Below are 20,348 nucleotides of genomic sequence, written 5' to 3'. Positions count from 1 at the left end.
GGAGCCGCCGGTCCCGCGTCCCCGCCCGCGGGCGGGTCTGGCTGCGTGTCTGTGGGCGCGGGGGTTGCGGCGCAGGGAGGCGGTGGGACCCGGCCCCGCCCGGGCCGTTCGTGTGACGTTCTTGCTTCCCCAGCAGCGGGGTCGGGTTGTGCCGTTTTGAGTCTGGGTTGTTTGAGGAGAATTAACTCAGAAAGTTGGGACTCGGTTTTCCCCCAAGTTATGTAACGCCCAGCCGGTGCTGCAAGCAAATCAGCCACTCGTCACGGAGGAGGTCACAGTGCTCCGGTTTTTTGTCCCAAGTAGGTATAGACAGGGCAGCAGCACGCTGCCAGAGGGATTTGTGTTAAGGTGTATTTCCTTATCTCCTTATAGTTATCGGTTGGGCTTTTTCATTGATTCCTGACTTAAGCATGTGCTGCTGCTTTCAAGTGTGTGTTTCTTAGAAATAAAACCCGAACTATAAAGAAATAACTTTTAAAAGAGTTGCTAAATCATTTTAGCCTTGGTGAACTCTCCTGCCCAGGCGTGAAGCTGAGGAAACCTGTGCTTTTTTGCTACTGGTTTGTGTGCGTCTTGTCGAGGTCAGTGGGAGGGTGGAATAGTCTAGGAATTAATCTTTCTGAAATAAGGGATCCTGTTGTTTTTAAGACGTAGGAGAAACTCGTCCCTTTCAAAATGTCATCAGTCAAACGCTTGGTTTATGCAGTCATTCATTTCTTGAGAGAGCAGAGTCGGATGGATACTTTCACTCCAGATGAACAAGAAAGCTTGGAAGGTGAGTCATGAAGGTGCTAATACGTGTATGTGTAATGCCTACCCACGTGTTAAATTGCTTGAAGTACATTATCACAGAAGGTAACTGGAGTCACCTAGCTGAAAGACTCTCAAAGTATTGTCTGTCAGTGAGAGAATCAGCTTAACAATATCCTTCTTTAGCAGGGGAGTTGGACTGGTTGATCTCAAGAGGTCCCTTTCAACTCTTGACAATACCATGATTCCATGATCTTTCATTTTAAAAATGTTCTAAAGTTATAAAATATGTACTATGACAATTTTGAGCAACGGATACTTTGAATCACATTAAGCATTGCTATCATGCAGACTATGGTAATGATTTTTTTACATGTCCCAGAGATTTTTACCTGTGGATTCTTTTTAATGCTTGGTTTCTTCCTGTACTTTGTGTCTGACAGTAGCTGTGCTGCCCGTGGATGAAGTAAAACAATTACTATCTATTTGTTTTGGTACATAGGAGTAACTCCTATTTCACACTTGCAAGAATTCCATGTAGTGTATGAGGAGAGGCTAAGAGAGCTTAAGAATATGGAAAATTAAAAAAATGTGTTGTAATTCTTTTTGCTTGAGTAGTGATTCTACAGAGCATGTGGTACTGAATATTTTCACTATCCTATAGTGTCTGTTTTACATCCAAGTCCATCTTATCTGTAAACAGGTGGATGTCTGTGTGTATTCAACTGTTGACAGACATTGTCTTTGTAGCTTATATAATATTTGTCTTTCTTCTTCATACTGGAATCCTGGAAACTTTACGACAGGTGGTTTCACAATGTGGAATTAGCAAGAGAAGAACAAAAAGTCTTAATTCTGCAATGGGCTTTTCATAGCATCTATTTAAAAGACATTTGCACTGTTTCAGGCAGTCTTTGGTTGTGTGACTCAACCAGGGAAGGAATTTGGAGGAAGCTGAAGAACATCAGCACAATAAGCAACATCCAGGCAGTTGATCACTGAGTTATCTGAAATCTGAGAGTAGTGGAGAGTAGACTTTCCTGAAGTGCAAAGCAAGTCCTGCTTCTCCAGGGTATAAACCTAGAAAGATAAACCAGCAGTGTGCTTCCTTCCAGTGTCTATTGTTTTACAGTGTACTTCTAAGCAAGACAGAATCATTTGTATAATGATGTTCAAATGATACTCCCGAAAGGATAAAAGCCAGAAGATTTGGTTTTATATCAGAATCAGAACCATTTTGTATGTTTGAAAAGTGGAAGTCAGCTATGAGTATAACTTGTATCAGGTTATGGTGATATTTGGCTGGTGAAAGAAAGCAATGCTTTTTAAAATAAAATAATGAGAGATGAAGAGTATTTCTTTTGGTTTTATGATAAAACTGGTGAATACTGGGTTAGGACTAAAAATGTACCTGGTAACATGTCTTGGAGCAGCCTTAGCCAATGTCTATATGAAGGAAGCAACAATACTAAGATTCTGTTTTCTGAACAAAAAATATTCTAAAACCTCAATTGTGCTTAAACACTGATGTAAAATTTACCATTTCTATACAGATAAGAAATCCTAATTTTAAGAGTTGCGGCTTGCCAAAAGCATGGTACCATATGCTATGTGTTAGAGGATAGGAGGCAGGCATTCTGAATAATTGACTCATTTTAGCTGTGCAAAATATCTTTAGTGCATGTGGAACAGAAATAGCCCAAGTCCCACTCCTTGAAGTGTTAAATGTTAGGTGGAGGCCTAAAAGGTAAAAAAATGTGACTGATACTTTTCATTAGTACCTTATGTACCTACTTGATGTCTCTGAAAAGATAAAACACGGTATGATTGTCTGTGCCAAGAAGTAATTCAATGTGTTCCCATTCCCCACAAAACAACTAGTGCTAGAACATTTCAAATAAAACCAAGACTTTATCAAAGAAGAAGTTTAGCATGCATTCAAACTCTGTTTATATTGATAACCTGCATTCAACATGTTTGAAGTATATAGCAATGTCAGTTACAGTGTAAATTTCATCTCAGCTTTTGTACTTCCATGATGAATAAAAACGCCTTGATTTGAGAAAGCAGAGTAGCTGGAAGGTAGATGGGAGAAATATACTCCCATGAAGTTAGCATCTACAGCAGTGAGACAGATCTCTGGTGGTTAATGCTCAACCCTGTTTATTAACTAGAAACACTTCTTCCAAGTTATATTATATTTTAGACTGTGTGTTTAAATGGCAGTTCTGTCTCTTCCCTGTTTCTAGGGTATTTTTTTTTTCTTGTCTGTAGCACCTATTTATGTGGGATTAAAATAGAAACTCTCTATAACATGCAAAGGGTTGTCATTTTTTTCACACTTCTAAGATCAGTGTACCACGATGAATTTCTCGAAGGCAGTATTTCCAAAACAGCAGAATGCACCCCTTAAGACGTGGGATGCATCCTGTTCTTGAGATGAGGAAGGTTATGCATAAGATGAAGCAAGATGATACAGAGTACTAAGGGAGCCTCAGCAGGCCAATTAATACTCAGTATTCAGTGATCAACAGTCTCCATGTCTGCTGTGATGCCTTAATGTTGCTTGCAGCTTGTGTTTGGATAGCAGAAAATCCTGGAGCTGTGTGGCAACAGGATGCTGTGCTGGACTCCAACATAGCCCAAGGAGGAAATGTTTGTGTGAGCCCTGGCTGTTCAGCATGGAGGAGGTAATTGTATTGGTTTGCAAGGTGATCACTACAAGCTTTAGCAACTGCTAGGGCCTCTGAATGGAGGTCATAGGGAGAACACGCAACTTTGGCCTTTGATATCAGACATGGGAAAAAATGACGATTAATAGCTTACATGGTGCAGCAAGTTTTCCCCAACTTGCTGGTGCTATTGAGCTTACAGCAGTTGGCAGTGACTCCCTTTGATAACTGGGTAGTGAGATTCCGGCAGTCTGGTCTCTTGGGTTACTTTTCAGACAACAAAATGTCTTTGCCTTTATTGAGGTCAGGATTTTACATCACATGGCGACAGGGTAGTTATTGATCTTGGCACAACTTAATACATCTTCTGATTTAGAAAAGTTTCTGGTTTGGCTTTGCTTATTTTTACATAGGTTTCAATTGCTGGCTTACATGTTAACCAGTGGTTATTATGGATTCATCCTATGAGAAGTCCTAATTTTATTGTACCTGTGATAGACAGATTATAAGGATTATAAATTCCATTTTTTGGTTAAAGGAGAAATGTGGGAGTTCACTGTAACAACTGATAATTCCAGGAAATGCTTACTAGTAATAATACTATACTCGGGATTATTTTAAGCACTTCACAAAAATCTCCTATATGATAATAGTTGATGTCACAGACTTTATGCCTTGAGAAAGCAAAAAGGAGAAGGTTGTGGTTTAAATTTATGCAAAACTACAAATGAGGTGAGGCATTCAGGAGAGGGGATTCTTTTTAGTGAAAATAAGTTTGAGGGGAAAATCTGTAAGTATATTATGGCAAGTGGCTTCCTGTTTAGTATAAGGAAAAACAAGATATGTAATTCCACTGATTTTATGATAGGCCTGGTAAATAAATTCTATATAATTCAGAATTCAGCATTGTCAGCGCTTACAAGAATTAAGTTTTTCTACATAGCAGGAGACAATGGAGCTTAACCTAAGTATTTCAGCACTCCTACTGGATAATTTATAACCTGGCAAATTCATACATTTTTAGCATTTGGATTATAGGAGTAAGTTGTATGCATATTTAGCAATGTATTCAATTGTTACATGTTCTTAACATTAATTTTGTATCATACTTTTTCTAAAATATTTCTATTGAGTGTTTTTAAACAAATTACATCTTCCAAGTTTTACTGTTTTACACTTTTTTTTTTGCCCTTTCTCTCAGCTGTGACACAGAAAATTGGCTTTTCAAACTGGCCTTACTGTTAACTTTAAATGATTTTACTTTTCTAATTTTAGTCAGTGTTCAGATTCATGATAATGCAAATAAGAATTCAAGTTATTAACTTAAGACTGAAATTCAGTTTAAATTATAAGATTATTTTTTTTTTACTGATAGTTAATTTGAATTCAGGTACTTTTGCTTATCTATAGTTCAAGCTAAAGTAATCATTTTTCTGTTCAAACTAGGGTTTATGAAGACTTCTCAGTTATGCCTTGGTTTTCAGTCTAAAACATTTGAATTATACATCTTAAGAACATTTTACTAGATTCTCAAGATTTCAGGGAAAATAATGGTATAATTTGAGATACTGTAATTAACTGAACACACCGAATTGTATATAGTAATTGCCATTGAACTTCTGCCTATATCTGAGCACATTTAAAACTTCATTTATGTATTTGGCTCTACTTTTTTTAGCAATGCTTATTGTGAGCATACTTGTATTACTGCAGTTTTGGGAGGGCCATTTAATCATTACACAACAGAACACATAAAACAATTCAGAAGATACATTTTTTATTAGGATAAATGCTTGTGATTAATAAAGGACTTTAATCGTAAGCAGTTGTCTTCAAATTAATATATATGTATATATATATCTTTTTTAAAAACAAGGTAAGATTATTAAGTACCTAGCATTTATTCTTTGCAGTAAAGATGTGTTCTGAGGTGGTGTGTGTGACACATGCTTGATTGTATTATGAATTGTGCTTTTGCTATATCCTTATATTTTATGTTAAAAAAAAAAAAATTCGATCACTGAAAAGATTGAAATAGAAGGTTTAGATTGGTTTAAGAATGTATGTATGCCAAAGTATGTATGGGTTGTGCATAACTTACGCTATTTTTCACCAGGTCAATTCTGTAGGAATGAAACAGCTTCTTTTTACTTTATGATATATTTCAAAGAGCTGCTTTTACTAGCTCAATAAGGACCTACATCACAGTTTTATAAATAAATTAATGAAATTACACTTCAGTTGAGAAACTGGTGACTTAAATATTTTTTTTTCCTTTAAAGTTGCAATTCAGTGTCTGGAGACTGTGTTTAAGATTAACCTGGAAGATACTTATCTTGCACCTCCACAGCATTTGATAGAAATGTTCACAAATTCTTTTCACAAGGTAAGAATTAGATTCTTGAGTTACTTTGCCAGTGTGTGCTAAGTTTTCATATTGTATGCATAACCTAAAGAGCTGTGTAGGTCACAACAGTGTGGAAAGGAAAACTTAAAAAAGAAGTGACATTTCCATAAAAGCTAGCAGAATGAGAACCTTTTAGAGCAATGGAAATGACACGAGAAACTTTTCAATGATTGATAGGAGAGGCTTAAACAATTCATACTGCCTTGGGTAAACTGTGTACAAATAAGATAAGTGAGATAAGTGAGCTTATGTGCAAAAGATAAGCAAGTCTACCAAAAAACAATACCTGTCAAGGAAGCAGGATGCTTTACAATACCAGCTCAGCACATCCTAATTTTGCTGACTGAGTTGCAAAAAGTAAAATCCGTAGCCAGTGGGCATTTCTCAGGAATTGTATGACTATTCATTCATCTGATGTATATAAAGGATATGCTTTTGTCCTTCAGTGTGCATGTTAGGAGGAGAGATTCCTCCATGCACCCAGCACTGTAATAAACCACCATTGGCTTTCTGAACTATAATTTGGTTTGGAGAGTTTTCTTTGGTTGCAGGTTTTGGTAACAGAATTAATTTCAGCTAGACAAGGACAATTCCAGACAGAAAATTACTAAACACTGGATGTCTCATTCTCACTTGAAGGATTTTGTCAGTCAGTTAAGTATTTTGCAATTCCCAGAGGTTAATGTCTGCAAAGAGCTCGAGGTCATTAACAGTTTGCTGATGTTTCCTCCTCCCTTCTGGAAAAAAATTTATTGTTCAGTTTTAAAAACATCTCCATGAACCTTAAAATGGGAACTTCAAAAATGCATCCCACCACCAGGGTGGCAAATAGGAGAGTCAAAAGTAAGAAAACCAAGACTGTAGAGATTTACCAGTCCTCTTCCCCTTGACTTCCTGAAAATGTGTTGTGAGCAGTAAGATTTTTTTTTAGTAGTGGAAAGCAAACTGTCTCCTCTTCTATGGATGCTTTAGTGATGTTTAGTTCTTTCATACTTCCAGTTCAGTACATAAAATCTGATTGCTTGTTGATACAATGCTGCCCAGGATGAAAGAAGTTTCTAATAAAATTGGGGCTTAAAGGTTAAGTTAAAAAATCTTGGTTTGTTTACATACAGAATGACATGCTGCCTCTCTCAGATTCTTTACCAGAGGATGTTGAAAAGGCTGACCAACTGAAGGATGAAGGTTTGTAATAAATATAGGAAGAATTATCTTATGCTATTGTTAAATTCTTTGGGTTACTGTAGGTAGTGATAGTATAGTAGCTGGGCAGCACACATCCCTTACAAAACCTTAAGCTTATATTTTCTGGTCATTGTTATGTTGTAAGAAGGCTAAGTGATTGGCTCCATTTGGGATTTAAAAAAATATAGCCTGTTCTCTCCCTTGCTGAGGAAGTTGGTTAAGAACTAATGGATAACACAGGAAGTCCTGGGCAACATTCCTGATTAGTAGAAGCTCTAAAGAATGAATAGTTATTGTTTGGTATATTCTAGGTTTCTGTCTGTCCACGGAATTTCTATACAAGTTTCTATGTGAAATTGAAAATGTTATGTGATATCAAGGATTGTGTACTAGCTGAATATTAAAACACTGGTAAAAAGCTGACCCAGCTGAAGCCAATGAAAAATTCTTGTGAACTTACTAGGGTTAGTATTTAACATTTGTGAAATAATTTGTGTGCTCTATGACAACAGCAGACAAAATCAGTTGCCTGTGTTCTCTCTGGTGTTATTGTTGTTATATGAGGAAAAGTCTTCACTAATCCAACCCCAGAAGGAATCAGTTTTATTTCCCCACAAAAAGAAGGGAGAAAAACCCCTAGCATGTAGCACTGATAATGGATGAGAATTGCTATCATGTGGATTTTATGATCTGATGGATATTTGAGTTTTATAGAAAAAACAAGGAAGTTTCTTACTGCAAGGCAGACGTAATCCTTTGAAAAAAAAATGAGGATAATGATGTCTCAAAAGTTCTGCTGTTTCTGAGAATGATTTCATGTCTGTCTTGCCTTAAAACTGGTAATCTGTAGTCATGAATGCCGTCCACTACTGGCTCTGAAATTAAGGTTTTTTTTAATTAGCTCTTCGATTCTCGGGATAAGATCTCAGACAAGATTAGGTCACAAATGAAAATTAGTTTGTAACATAGCTGCTGTGCATGCTGGCATTTCATTTTGCTGTCTGTTACTGCCAGCTCATGGAATGTGAAGAATACCTGTAACACTCAGTATGAGTATTGGACTATGGGGATGTTCAGCACTTTCCAGGTGTGGGTGTTACAGCAATGCCTTTTTAAAATTTGTGACTTCTGTGTTGTCATCTGTCAGTCCACAGGGATTTGTGAAATAGACTGAGGAAATTAAATAAATATGTGCTATGTGCTAGTCTTCATGTGTTATTACTAAAGCAGTTCCATGTCTCCACTGAACACATTGAAAGGGTCTAAACTTTGACAAAGGGCCATTTAAAGTGTCAGCTATTGGGCATTAGTAAGCAGTTTGGAACTGCTTGAAATGCCTCTGGTTAGTTTCCCATAATAAAATTAAAATGCCTGTCTTGTTTTCTACTCCTCTGTCGTATTAACCTTCATTTTTACAAAAGTATATTCTTTCACCACTATCATGCTTTTCAGGTATGAGTATGTTCTGCCCTGATTTAGGGAGATAAATTAGATAACTGGGGGAAAGTCCATTTAACCCATTCTTCTATAATACTGTAATTCTAAATATTTTTTTTTTTTGTTTCTATCTGTATGTCCGTACCATTAGAGTAACTTCTCTCACTTTTGTGGCCACCAGCCTGTTTCTGCTCTGCTCTCTAACCAGCCCTAATACCTGTAGGAATCATTGGCTAATGACTGGCAAAACAAAAGCAGATAGCTGAGTTGTATTTCTTGTTCGTTATAAAACCAGGAAATAACATGCCCTCCGGACTAGTAAATACCTAGATTTACTTCCCTAACTTGTATATCACTTGACACTTTGGCTTAGTGTGAGCCATGTAAAAGCACAGATTATGTGCAGGTTTGTATAGTGTAACAGTGGCTTGATCCTAAAAAGATCTAGGTATTGCCACAGTATAAATTACAACAATAAGTAGTCTTCTTGTTATGTAGGAAACACATTCAGAAGTAGTATCATTTGGGGTTGGTTTGTTCGTTTCTTTGAAGAATTTTTGTCTGGCATTAAAAGAAATTACTATGGTTGCTTTTTCTTTTGTCCTGAATTGCTTAATCTCAGCAGATGTAGTCGATCTAGCTATTCTGTTTTCCTTCAGCCAGTGTTGAGCTGGAGAGATGGGAAGAAAGGAACCCACTGATATTAGCTCTAACTTAGCCCTGTACACCAGGTCATCTTTAGTGCAGAGCAGTATCAGAAATTCCAATTTAATAGATGCTTATGGCAGTTTTGTTTTAGAGAAATGTTAACTGATGCCATCTTGTTCATAACTTGCAAGTCTTATCTGACAACAGGATTTAGTGTAGAGACCTTTAACTTAGATCAAAGGAAAGATGTGTAGATAATGGGCATGTAGAAATGAGACAAGATATGGTTACATTCTGGGTGTATTTTGGAGGTATACATGGAATTACAGTTTGCCCTGTACTGGCAGGGATTGCTCACTAATTACAATCTAGTATATCACTATTGGGAAGAGGTGATTTTGTATTACCTTGATAATACTTAGTTACTTGAATCTGATTTTGTTAATTAAGAACTCCAGATTAACAACTAAATGCAAGTTTGTACAGGCATCTAGGGCTGCTTGCTCCAAAGTCTCTTCCTTTCTGTCAGAGCCACTGACTGAACTTTTCCAGCCTTTCCTTATGCAGTTTCTTACAGCTGCAGTAACCTGTTGACCTAGTCCTTCTCTTGCTTATTTTGGAAGAATGTTGAAATATTTTGCAAAAATACAAGGAATTCTGTACATGCAGCAAAATTCTGTAATTTTCCTAACAATTTCTTGACACTGCTGGGAAACCAAGGCCTCTGTAGCATCTAGCAGGCCAAAGATCTGTAGTGACAGTACCAGGGACAACCTTAAGCTTGGGTACTCTGAACTATGGCATTTTCTTTACTATTCTGTCGTGAGAAAAGAAAGAAACTACCAAGATTGCCTTGTGTTGGGGGGTCATAATGTGTAAAGTATCTTTTGTTTTGACAGACCTTGCAACACAGTTTTCTTTCCATAGAAAAGTTATTTTTCTAGTTTTTTTTCACTCAAAAAATATGAATCATGCAACTTAGTAATAGAGTAGAAGTTCTGAGCTTTGCTGTTGAGAATTTTTACCACTGAATCACTTTAAATTGCCTGTGCTATACATACTTTTCATTAGCTTAATTAAAGAATTACTTGGCATCACAGAACTGGGGCTTAAGTGGTTAGTTTTGCTTTTGATTGATTTTCCATATTATATGGATAGTTACAAGCAAGTTGTTGGAACAAGTGAGAAAATGAGAGCATAAAGGAATTTCAAATACAGCATATTGGATTATTAAACTTTAAAAGATAGTGAAGATTGATAAATCTATATTATGGTTGGAATTTCAATAACAATTAAACTCAGCAAAGTGATATTTGCTTAACAGGAGAAACTAGCTGGAAAGGGTGAAATAGCAAGATGAGAAGGATAAAGTTTATGTAGAAGACTAACAATGTACATAAGAAAATAAACAGACAGATATTTTTATTTGCATTATTCCATGCTAATTCTATTTAAAAGTGTGTGTCTCAAGAGGGACAGTCATAACTACCTTATAGAAATGCTGTAGTGTGGCTGCTCTATTTTTTTAATACATAGTATTGTATTTTTTCATTACTTAAGAGCTTTTTATAATTTATTTCAGGTAATAACCATATGAAAGAAGAAAATTACGGTGCTGCAGTGGATTGTTACACTAGGGCTATTGAACTGGATCCAAACAATGCAGTCTATTTCTGCAACAGGTAAAAACAAAATAATACACATTTTAATTCTCAAACTTCATTAGCATTATTTTTAAAATCAGTTGTGAAGTATAGAATACTTATGCTTAAACAATGATTTTATGTAAATTACTACTTGAGAGTTTCACTTTGTGTACTAGGTCTTATAATGTATTTTGTGCATGGTCATATGCTGAATCTGAAACATTTTCCCCAGAATTATTTAACCTTTGTGTCCTGGAAGGTTAGTGTGCATTCTTCAAAGCCCTAGTCTAGCAATGCGCTTCAGCATATACTTAAGTCAGAAGATTTGCTTGTCCTACTTAATTGAGGAAAGCTGAGGTATTGCCTAACTAATGAATGAAAAGTCAGGAAGATTAAATAAAAGCAGTTACTGACATTTGAATATCAAAGCTTAGCTGATTTATTTGTTGTTTTTTCAACAAAGCTCTTTCTCTTCCCTCCCATCTTCCTTTTAGGGCTGCTGCTCAAAGTAAGCTCAACAAGTACAGTGAAGCAATAAAGGACTGTGAGAGAGCCATAGCAATAGATCCGAAGTACAGCAAAGCATATGGGAGAATGGGGTAAGCTAACACAAATCTGAGTTAACACTGAAGACCCCAGTGTAAATCACCATAGATTTTCTGTAATAAGTGGAGCTAAGTTGTTTACCTATCTGACCTCCTTGTTCTGAAAATATAGCAATTTTCTGAAGGTGATCCTGTCTTCCTCAGATGGCTGTCAGCTTGATGTTTTATGTTACGTGGTTGATTGCAGCATTTTCCTATGAGATTTCAACAGTTTGCAATTTTTTTCTTTAGTTTTATCAACTTTGCAAGTTTAGTTTAGAAAGTCATGGGTTTTTTACCTCTTATTTAATTATGAGTAATTAAAAATCTGCGGTTGGAACAGTGAATCTGTTAATTATGCTGTTAGACTACAAAATCCTGTAAGTATTTGGGCTTCATAGTAGCAGGAATAGAGGCTTAGTTTTTCTGTTCAGTAGCTCTTTGGAAGCAGGTATTTTAGCAAGACTAAGATAGGTCCCCCTGGTAGCTTTTCTCAGCCATGTCTGAGAGATTGAGTGTAGCCCCTTTAGGTGGTGGGTTTGATGAAGTGCTATCTGAAAAAAAAATGTCTGAGTAGGATACCTGCTTGAGCGAAGGGACATTCTTCCAAGGTGTGTAGCTTTGCATTTTCAATAATCAAACATATTGTAGTTTTGGGCTGAATGCTGTGTCAGGCTTTTGAGGTTATATCTATACCAGTAAATTAAAAAAATGCTTGGGATTGTTTGTTGGGTCAGCTAGCACGGAGTGGCTAGTGTCCATGTTACTAAAATCTAGTTTGCAGTATGGAGTGGCAACATCAAAAGTGCCTCTTGCTACATTGCATTCTGAACCATGCCCCAGAATTGCCTGGGATAATGCTCAGTGTTCTGGGACAAAACCATGCCAGGGGGCATTTATTTGATCAAAGATGATTAATTCTATCACTTGAAAATTTTGCATGATACAGTTCATCTTACCAGTACAAATGTAACCTAACTGGCTTTTGAGATAATTCAGAGTTTTAGGGACTGTTGAATTGGTTTTGTCTTTAGATGATTTCTTAATATAGCACAACCTAAGATCCCTCAGTTTCAGTGAGATGGAGGGAAGCTCTAGGATGATTTTATTGGAAATTGGAAGTTATTTCAGAGTTTTGGGTGTAAGTCCAGTGTACCTTATGATGCACAATGTAAGTGGTATCATTCTTGGGCAATAAACTTTCTGGATTTTTTATTGTCTGTTAGTTTTGATAGAGGATATACTTTGAGCTACAAGCCATTGCTTAACTCAGCAGATGGATGTAATAATAAATTTGATACAGGTTGAATGAGGAATCGGTGCTTACTTATTAATAACTTAAAAAAAAAAAGTGCAGAAACTACCTTCTCAACAAAAAGTCCTTAGGAGAAAGCTGTGCTTTCTGACTACATTATGCAGGCATATATAAGGTTTTCTCAGGATTTGGCACAAACTCTTTGTATGTCACAGAAGTGCCACAGAAATATGCAGAGATGGAAGCCATGTAGATGGTTAAATGTGATACTTCCAGCATGGTCCTGAGAGAGCACTTGTCTGGGTAGAAACTGTTGCCTGCTGTTCTGACTTGTACTGTTTCTCAAGAAGCAGAATTTTACATACTTTCTCTGTAAAAAGAGACTGTTGCATCATAGAAATAGTGGATTGCATTTCTTGTCTGGTCAGAAAGTATTTTGGCAAGTTAATTGGCCAAAAGGAAGAATGTTTTTATGGGAGTAGCGTGGCATGAGTTTCTGCAGGAACATTACTGGAAACGTCTGGAGTTTGATACTGTGACTCAGTTCACAGTGACTGAGGGTAATCACCTTGACTGATGTATCTAACACAGTGCACTCTCTGGCCTGACATAGAAGTCTATGGTCTGTTAGTGGGCATTAGGACGGGCTTATCAACCTAGTCTGTGCAGTTCAGCACATACCAAAGGGGTACTGGAGTACCAAATAGCTGAATATAGGTTGCACAGATATTTCACAAAATGTGGAGGAGATCAGTTTATTTTTGTGGTCAGCATATATTTGAAATACAGCAGAAGACAGAACTGAAACTGCAACCAGAAGCACTTCTGGAATAGCTCAAAGGAAGATGACGTTTTAATTGTAGTAAGTAGCTAATAGAATTTGAAAAGAAATACTGTTGGAAAAGTAGTAGATCTGTCCTGTGCTCTCCTGAGCTGCTAGAGAAGATTCTTTTTCAAAACATTAAACAGACTTCCCTGATAAAAGGGTTTCTTATAGCATCTTACATATTACTATTATCCTGCATAACCCGCTTGGCAAGCTGTGAAAGATCCAAAAAGAGATGGTCGCACTGATACTAAGACAAAAATCTATTATGCTGAAACTTGTGGTTCCATTATTTGGTTTCTTGAAGCTGCAGAACTCATGTTAGGAGTATTTTTGCCCTACTTAGCCTTGTACCCTTCTGAATAATCTCTTTGATCAAAAGGCCTGGAGGAAACAGGAATTCCTGACCTTACACAAATGTCATGGATGCTGGATCCAGCTTGTGCTGGATACAGACAAAATCACTTGATGATACCAAGGCGTTTTTAATTAATGAATGAAAAATATGAAACATTTAAATAGGAAATATTTAAATGAATTTAAAGATGAAATATTTAAATGAATTTAAATATATGAAATTTAAATATGAAACAGACAATGTGAGATGAGTTAAGGCATCCTCTCTTCTGCAAAACTAAGTGCTTACACTAAGGAGTAGTAGCACAACAGCAAAACTTGCTTTAACTCAGTGCTAAGCCAAAAATTAGCTGCAAGGTACTATTTTATTTAGAACAGAAAATGTTTCATTATCTTTTGATCATTTATGTTCTACCCAAGATTTCTTTATTTCACATTAGGTTGGCTCTGACCTCAGTGAATAAATATGAAGAAGCAGTTACCAGTTACCAAAAAGCACTGGATCTTGATCCAGAGAATGACTCTTATAAGTCAAATCTGAAAATAGCAGAACAGAAACTAAGAGACATGTCCAGTCCTGTAAGTTAGCTCTGTATCTATTTATTTACAATTTTTAACTGGGATTTTGCAGGTAAACTTAAACCCAATTGCAATTTGTTTGTAGACTGGAACTGGACTGAGTTTTGACATGGCAAGCTTGATAAACAATCCCGCTTTCATTAGTATGGTGAGTATATTTCAAGCTTTACATTACCCTTTATAAAAAACTTCTGAAGTTTTAAGAACTTCTTGTTTAAAAACATAAGCAGTTTTAATGCTTATTATAATAGCAATTGTTTAAAAATAATGAATTTAAACTTTTCTAAGTAATTTTACACTCAAAACAAGAGTCAAAGGATAAACCTCCCATAATTCCTGTCTTATTTCCAATGATTTTATCTTTTACTGATAAACAACAATGTGCATAGATTAACTATGCTACTTTTCTAGATAGCATGGTAGTAAAACACTTAACAGCATGGAGAAAAATTCTATTCTCCACATAGCAGTTAGCAACAAATAGAAAGAAGTCACTTTTTAAGTGAACAGCAGTTGATTCAGATGCAGTCAACCCAAGACTAAAGTAACTCTGCTTGCAGAGAACAATCCAAGAGACATTTCTGTTCTTAATCTTTCAAATTATTCCTGACATCCTTTAATGAGCTTCATGAGATGTGCGGTCAATTAATTTAAATAACATAAAGTGCACTTACTTCTAGCACAAGGGCAAATTGTGGTTTTGTCCCTCAGTAGAAGGGACATGCATGGCTTTCTAAAGGAAAAAAAAAGCAAAAAATACTTTATTTCCTTCAAGAACTCAGTTAAAACTCTGGCAACTTCTGGACAGGATGTTTCAACCACTGTTCCCAGGTGGAAATGCACTGTGTGCAAGAGAGATCAATATATCTGGTCTAATAACTATGGTCCAAATAATAGCGATGGTAAGCAAGGAAGAAGTGAATGAGTTCTTTGATGCCTTCAGTGATTAAATACCACTGGAACTCTGTGTACCACTTCACTGGCCACATGACTACTCCGCCTGCATCTGTTCGGCATCAAAGATGTACTCTTCAATATGGAGCTCAGTATGGGGAAAGGATTTTTTGCATTATTTCCAGAACATACCTGGTTCAGTGGAGAGAACACAGGGCACTCAGCCAGGAATGAATGAATAATTTTCCTTTAGTTTTTTTGTTTTGTTTTTAAGGAAAATTTGACTCACTTGCGAAAGTAAATTCTAGTCTCCATTTTGGGCCCCTAACCTGGATCAGACTTGTTACTGATGGAAGAAAAAAAAAACAAGCAAACCTCTATTATCCATAGAATTGACCTGAATCTGGGATTTATCTCCAACAGATAACAGATTTTGTTTACTTTGGAGATGTATAGATGAAAATATATTGATGAATAAAGTGAATATTGTATATATCAGGTTTTTGTAGTACCTTTAATAACAGTGAATAAGCAGATACTGCACTGTGTCTTATCAGTCTTCTCTTCATAACAGACACTAATTTCTGTAGGAATTACATTAATACATTTAAAACATCACTGGGTTTAGTCTGTATCTGACCATACACAGTTTTACACTATAGTAAACACGATATAATTTTGAAGTATCTTATGAATTATAAATGTGAATAATCTCATGCGTACTACTACAAAGTAAGAAGACGTGCAATTACCGCAGAAGACACGTTACCACAAAACCATGCTACAAAGTAAGTTCACGCTCTGGTTTACTCTACAGTATTTTGGTGGTAATCGTAACTATTTATATCCAGTGGTAACAGTAGTTGCACAACTGATTCATCCATGCTGGGAATTGACAAAATACAGACCTTTCTCCAAGAACGTCAACAGAAAACCTCTGTCCTTGGAAGTCTTTAAAGTTAATTTTTCTAACTAAATAACTAATAACTTAGTTATCTGGTACTGTGTTTGTGTTTATTGTCTTGCCATATTTTTCTTGTCTGACTCTGTAACCACTATTTTTTATTTAACACATAACAAATTTTTTCAGCTTCATATCCTTTAAGTACACTTCTATAATGATTCTTTTTGCTGAGGGCCACACATCTCTGTGCAGATAAACTTAGCTTTTTTTTGCAATAAAACACAGAATACAGCATGTGCTTTTTTGGGGTTTTTTTTGCATGTTTGTTCAGTGATACCCAAGTGGTAAATGTGTTATAATTTCAGCCATATGTTGTCTATTCTAGGCAGCAAGCTTAATGCAGAATCCTCAAGTTCAACAACTGTAAGTATTAAAGTGAAGTACCATTAAAACAAATGTCTTTGGGGTTTGAATTAATAAAAGAAAAGGTGAATAGTACTATGTTCCTGAAAATGCAGTTTTATTTTTGCTTACTGTAAATAGAACTCCTGCACTCTCTTTCTCTTGCAGCTTATTTCCTCCTCACAATTCTAAAAAGAACTATGATTTATTGCTTACTGTAAAGGTCCTTGCATACCCCAATGCCAACACTGTGCTAACTGTTCCAGGATGTCCGGGATGATGTCAAATGCCATTGGTGGCCCTGCTGCAGGTGTTGGTGGCCTGTCTGATTTGTCCAGCCTGATCCATGCGTAAGTAAGAACCGCATAGTTTAAAATGTTTCCCTTGTAGAAGGATCATTGTGCAGGATCTATTTAAAATTGATAGTGTCAAGCCAATTGTACCGTGGGTTGTCCTCACTGGCTGCCTGATTATTATTAAAATTAATAATTTGGAAGACATATTTTCCACTATGTTGTGTGCTTTGTAGATTTCTATCCACTGGAATGACTGAACTGTTTGCTCATTTTCACATTCTGGTTTCTCATGCACTGTTTACTTTCCAAATGCTACTTATAAAAAAAACTTACTTAAATCTTTTAAGTACTCCTACACGTGCTTTCAAATTGTGTTGATAATTTCACTGTCTGATATCCCAGACACTAGTTAGAAAAGCTAAATGCACTTAGCTTCTGTTGCCACAAGTTCTGCTCTGGCATCCCTGCATTTAGGCAAGGAAGGCTTCAGGGAACTCCATATAGTGAGAAGAAGCTTTTACAAAACCCAGGATCTAAGTCTTTTTATAGTGTAACAATGATAATCCGTCTGGAAGAGTGCAGAAAAATATGCCATTTGCTTATATGGCAAGACCTCTTAAAGAATATACGGTTTAACATTTTGGAATGGATCCCCTTAAAAAGAAGGGAGCAAGTCACTGGAGCAGATTTGTTGATAAATTTTAGTTTTACCAAGTAAGGTAATAATTTTTCCACCATGTTACCAAGCAGAAGTAATAGTCCAAGAGAATGAAAATTAAGATCTGATGATAATCCTTTTTGGATAGATTTTAAGTAGATAAAGTCATAATACCATAAATATCTTGATTGAGACATTACATCAAATTCTTTACTTCCATATAATGAACCTTTTCAGTTGTATTGGGATATCCTGCTTTCTTACAAATGCTGCTTGTCATTTTTTTGCACTTGTTGATTTTACTTGAAACTGTTCAACACAGGGGACAGCAGTTTGCACAACAGATACAGCAGCAGAATCCAGAGCTCATAGAACAACTGAGAAACCATGTCCGGAGCAGATCTTTCAGTGGCAGCACTGAAGAGCATTCCTGACTTACAGGAGGCATGTGAATTGGAATGGCATATAACCCCAAAATGCATACCATAGTTAGTAGCAAAAGCACCATTGTAACTTGAATATTCTGCTTGAATAGAAGACAGAAAATTCTTTGTGCGTGTTTGCAAACAAGAACAAATCTGTTAAACAGATCTATTGCACATAACTTGGAACGTATCATTTATGTATAGTTACTCCTCTGAAAATTATTACAGCAAATAGGTGGTTTATTAAAATCCCAAAGTAAAAGTAATTTTCAGTATGTGCATTAGATTGATCTCCAGGGCTATTAGGTGGGGAGGAGCTTTGTAGTGGACTGATCTTGCACAACAGCTTTATTTAAAATCCTAGTGTAAAAGGAAAGTCATGGTCAAAATCATATGACTGTACTCCCTGTCAAATACTGAAACACTTGGCCCAGCTGATGTGCCCTTTCATAATGAACTTAAGTCCGTGTTGGAGTATAGTGTGTACTTAAAACTAATGCCTGAAAGTCTATCTACGCCTGTGAAGGGGCCAACATTAGTAACATGAAATATTTTTCAATTTCTTTGGGCAGAAGGGATGGAAATGGTTGCATAAGAGGGAGTACCACAAATTGTAGAGAAAGAGAAGACACTAATCCTGAGTAGGATAATACACTAAAACCAAAATGAAACTTGGCTTGGGAAAGGAAAGAACAATAAGAAGTTTTAGGCTTTTCTACTGCCATGGATACCCTCAGATCATGATGGTAGCCCTGGAGGTCCGTGTTCTGGCACTGTTTTCCTAGGCATGGCAAACTGTATTACATTCTGTATGTATGCAGTATTTAATATAAGCTTAAAATTCTTAACTATAATAAGCTAAAACTGATCCTGTGACAAGTGACAAGTAACTAGTACTGAAAATTTATCAAAAAACAATGGCCTTAGAAGGATTTTGTTTCTTGTGTGGAAAATCACTGGCTTAAACAATTAGAATTTGTTTTTTTCACACATATCTCTATTAAGTGATAGTTATATGGCCATGTTAAAAGATTCTTCCACTCTGCAGTGTTTCTGTTCCTACCCTGGCTTTTCTTGCTCAGTTGATCTTACTCTCTCAGAGACCACTGCTTATCTGTATTTTTATGTTAACTTTTTAAAATTCTGCTTACTGTTCACACTGCTTTCTAGCACAACCTACACACTTCTACTCCAGGGAGATTCTCAATGCTCCCTCTTCTTTGTATATCAAAACTAATTTGAGAAGCCTGCTTTTATTCCTAAGACAAAGCGATCTCTGCTGGCCAGTTAGGCTGGAGAAGGTATGTGGAGGAGTAGCAATAGACCAAATGAAGGAACTCCTGGACCCCAGATATTTATCAGATTCATCTTGTGGTCAAAAAAAAGAGCACCTCACATAGAAGCAAATGCAAAATTTGGGGCTAAGTCATGTACTTAACTCTGACAGATGCTCATGTGCATCTATTGAATGAGTCTTCCCCTGCTAAAATGTGGGGGAAATGCAGCTGGTTCCAAGGAGAAATGAAAAGAATTGGAGAAAACACAAAAATAGCAAACCTGTATTACCATCTCTTGAATAAAAAGGTAAAGCTTAATAAAGCAACTTAAGTTTAAGATGCTTCGTACTTTATTCAATACAGCTTACCTATACACAGCATTAAAAATGCTTTTAAAAAGTCTCTCTCTGTGTAAGTTGCTGCAACTGCCTTTTGAGGCTCTAGGATAGCTGGAAATGTATTTAATGTAAAGCTTAAGTAACAGGTTCTGGTTAACATCTCATGACAAAGAAGGAAAACCCTAACAGGATCTTTTTTTTCAGAGGTAGTTCAGATCCTGAATCTAATTCAGTAAAGAAAACTGTTAGTTCAGTTAACATGTAATAGGACAGGATCCCATTTACCAAAAACATGGATGGAGACTTTAGGTGGTCTACAACTACTGTACAGACATTGCTTGGAGTAGCATATTGTGTCAGGACTGAAGCATTCCTCCTAGCATTTCTCCAGTTAAACTCTGTGGTTCCTCTTAGTTCTCACTTTTATATTTTCAGCTGCTCAAAATAAGTTCTACTCACTTTGATAAGGGGATCAAATAAATCCAGAGTGGGTGGACTGGACAGCACCGCAGCATCTCCCACACTCAATTTATCCTTACTTGGTGACAGCAGTCTTTGTACTGTCCGTTATTTTTCTACTTTAAGAGAGAAGGAGTGTCAAGAACCTCTTGAGAGTTCCTCAGGAACTACAAAATACGATAGTACTCAAAGACTGGTGTAGAAACTGTACTGTGAAGTACAAGCCCTATAGCTTACTGGATTTATGGAAGAACTGTCCCCAAGGATAAATCGAGTGACGCATCAGTTAGTCATCTGAAAACTACTCTTGAAGATCATCTTTACAGAGTGGTAACTTTCACATACTACA

The 20,348-nt window shown here is 36.4% G+C and overlaps 1 protein-coding gene across 1 annotated transcript; it reads left to right on the top strand.

Moving 5' to 3' along the window:
- Nucleotides 1–647: 647 nt before the first annotated feature.
- SGTB (small glutamine-rich tetratricopeptide repeat (TPR)-containing, beta) lies at nucleotides 648–18,222 on the top strand. Its single transcript, XM_010005368.1, has 10 exons — nucleotides 648–775; nucleotides 5,705–5,808; nucleotides 6,945–7,014; nucleotides 10,682–10,781; nucleotides 11,240–11,344; nucleotides 14,208–14,346; nucleotides 14,432–14,494; nucleotides 16,530–16,567; nucleotides 16,813–16,896; nucleotides 17,823–18,222. The coding sequence occupies exons 1-10, from the start codon at nucleotides 676–678 to the stop codon at nucleotides 17,932–17,934; spliced, it is 915 nt and encodes a 304-aa protein (XP_010003670.1). The 5' UTR covers nucleotides 648–675; the 3' UTR covers nucleotides 17,935–18,222.
- The last annotated feature ends 2,126 nt before the right edge of the window (nucleotides 18,223–20,348 follow it).

The sequence above is a fragment of the Chaetura pelagica genome, unplaced genomic scaffold (genome assembly GCF_000747805.2).
Source record: "Chaetura pelagica isolate M959 unplaced genomic scaffold, ChaPel_1.0 scaffold37, whole genome shotgun sequence".
Classification (NCBI taxonomy): Eukaryota; Metazoa; Chordata; class Aves; order Apodiformes; family Apodidae; genus Chaetura; species Chaetura pelagica.
Note: the sequence above shows the minus strand (reverse complement) of the source record. Positions and strands in the feature narration are given on the sequence as shown.

Coding starts and splice junctions, on each gene's coding strand:
- SGTB (XM_010005368.1), top strand. CDS start 676: ATGTCATCAGTCAAACGCTTGGTTTATGCAGTCATTCATTTCTTGAGA. Junction 5,809..6,944: donor TCACAAATTCTTTTCACAAG/GTAAGAATTAGA, acceptor GTTTACATACAG/AATGACATGCTGCCTCTCTC. Junction 16,897..17,822: donor TTGTCCAGCCTGATCCATGC/GTAAGTAAGAAC, acceptor TGTTCAACACAG/GGGACAGCAGTTTGCACAAC.